The sequence below is a fragment of the Octopus sinensis genome, linkage group LG8, assembly GCF_006345805.1.
Source record: "Octopus sinensis linkage group LG8, ASM634580v1, whole genome shotgun sequence".
In the NCBI taxonomy this organism is placed as follows: domain Eukaryota; kingdom Metazoa; phylum Mollusca; class Cephalopoda; order Octopoda; family Octopodidae; genus Octopus; species Octopus sinensis.
The window spans coordinates 32,863,620-32,866,340 of NC_043004.1; the positions used below are offsets into that span (position 1 = coordinate 32,863,620).

Genomic DNA, 2,721 nt, shown 5'->3' on the forward strand with positions numbered 1-2,721 from the left:
GCGGAGTAACCAAGCCTTCGGCGGAAAAGTACCAAACCATCTTTAAAACCAGGAAATCCTTTTTGGTCCCTAAATCTAAAAGCAATGTACCATCACAATGAAGCCGGAAAAGGGCAAAATTTGCTAAAACAACCGAGAGTCGTAGATTTATTTCAACAAGCTAATTCCATCTGAGTTGGATCCGATTTCATCAAATATCTTTTTCCATGGCCTCCGCTTGGCTCAAGACTTGGGTGTGAAATTGAGTATAAGGAAATTATGAAGAAGGCCATCTTGGACCGTTACCAAAACAACACAGGATGAGGGCTTGAATGCCTCTGATCATAAATGTGCACGGGTTGGTCTTGGGTTAATAAACCGTAATAGTGACTCCATGACGCTTATTCATTGCGAGACGAAGAATGATCAGTGTTGGAGTTCTGCTGTTTGAAATAATCGCAATCGTTTATCTAAGTGAACACGAAACCTATGGTGCATCAAAACGGTTGCTCGGTAACCTATATTCAGATATACAGCGTGAGAAATCTACACAGTCAACAGGTATTTCATTAATGAATACACTCAGGTGATTAGACCGTGAAATTGTTTTTAGTCACTCATTACAAAAAATTCGGCTGGCATGAAAAAAGAAAAAGAAAGCAAAAAATTAGAAAACCAAATCAAAATTTAAAACAGACTATATTTGGATATTAATGATGGGATAAAGGTGACGTAATATTGTGTCTTTGTACACTTAACTTCCAATTCATCTGATTTATATCCGATTCTGGTAATGTCTCTATGAATACATCCTATTTCCAGAAATACTATTTATACATGCCGGAAGAAAAATATCTTATTTACTGTATATGTTTTGATTTATTTTTAAATATACGAGCGCTAACCTGCTATATGAAAGGTATTATTTTAGCAGTGCAATGTACTTTTAGGTATATATAGTAATTTCTTCGTATATAATTTTGCATAAGAGTAGGGGATATATGTCAAAATATGTGAATTAGAGAAGGAGAGGTTAAATGAGAAAGATAACTCTGAGAAACTGACGAAGGCTCAGACTCTAGTTGAGAAACGAATCAAATTAGCGAACTCTTTTCAGCCAGGCGCTTATCGGTAAAAGCGTGGTTTTCGCCCCTGTCCTCACGAGTGTAGCTATACCTTTGCAAACTGGGCGACAACAGCAGAAATATAAATGTTGGAGCTTCTCCCCACCATCACAGTCTGGGGGAATTAATATAAGATTTACCCAATTTTAGTATATACAAACATACAACTGACCGCGCATAATTTTAAAATTAATCCCCCCACCATCCCCATCTCTATCCTCTTATGAACCCACACCTCTACAGCACCCGCCCTCACCCTCTTCTAACCCCAACTTATAAGCAAATATCATGTACAGCAAGGTGGCTATTTTCATCCTAATACAGGGGACAATTCTCCACTGAATTAAATCGCGTCTTGTGTTTGACTTGAGTGATTTTTTCCAAGATTTTGGTTCCGTTCTTTAACAACAGTCGCAAACACACAAACTGGATGTAAGACTCGCAGGACTCCCGCGGCGAAGACTCACGCGCCATAAGTTCCTTTCATCCATTTCCGTAAAATGGAATAATTTGGCTATTATGAGATTATAGCATTGTAGTTCACGCGCAGGCGCGGCTGTGTGGTAAGAAGTTTGCTTCCCAACCATATGGTTCCTGCTACAGTCCAACTAAGTGGTACATTGGGCAAGTGTCTTCTACTATGACCTCGGATCGACCAAAGCTTCGCGCGTGGATTTGGTGAACGGAAACTGAAGAAGCCTGTCATGTGTGTGTGTATATATATATATATATATATATTATATATATATATATATATATATATTATATATATTATATATATTATACATATACATATATATATATACATATACATATATATATATATATAACACTACTATATATATAGATATATAGTCGATATGTTTCTTTAGATATATCAAAAGAAAGAAACATACTCTAAAGAATAGAACGGTAAATATTAAAACACAAAAGTAAAATTCTGGTCACAGATTGACCTGAATTTAAAGGTTTGTTTTAATGTATATTAAAGCCTTGTGAATGGATTTGGTTGACTGAAACTGAAGAAGCACGTCGTATATATATATATACTATATATAATATATATATATCTATATATATCTATATATATACTATATTATATATATATATATAGATATATATATATATATATAGACACATATATATTATCTATATAGATATATATGTGTGTGTGTTTGCGTGTTTGTGGTGTACCCCACCATCACTTGACAACCGATGCTGGAATGTTTACGTCCCCGTAACGTAGCGGTTCGGCAAAAGAGACCGATAGGATAAGTACTAGGCTTACAATGAATAAATCGTGGGGGTCGATTTGCTCGACTAAAGGCGATGCCCTAGCATGGCCACAGTCAAATGACTGAAACAAATAAAACAATAAAATAAAAGAAAAATAATACAAAGAGCGTAAGACCATCATTTAAAATAACGATCATATCAAGTGACTAACATGAAAAAACCGTATGGGTAATAATTATTATAGGTGTATAATAATATAAGTATAATTATAATTAAGGGTCCTGAAATATTTTATTACTAAGCCAGAAATCGTCGATCTGAGATTAACCATAAATTTTTCGCTAATTTCTTAGTTCAATTATCTTTTCACCTATGCTATTGA

At 34.8% G+C, this 2,721-nt stretch overlaps 1 protein-coding gene across 4 annotated transcripts in view; it reads left to right on the plus strand.

Moving 5' to 3' along the window:
* LOC115214788 (chitinase-3-like protein 1) overlaps positions 1-2,721 on the plus strand; it is a 57,261-nt gene that overhangs the window by 10,085 nt on the left and 44,455 nt on the right. Inside the window, exon 1 of one of the 4 annotated variants that reach the window (XM_036505337.1) lies at positions 443-540. The exons of the other annotated variants lie outside the window; for them this stretch is intronic. Coding sequence (XP_036361230.1) covers positions 469-540 — 72 coding nt within the window. The 5' untranslated portion in view covers positions 443-468. Of the gene's footprint in view, positions 1-442; positions 541-2,721 lie in introns of those variants that run through there. 4 annotated transcript variants of the gene reach the window in all.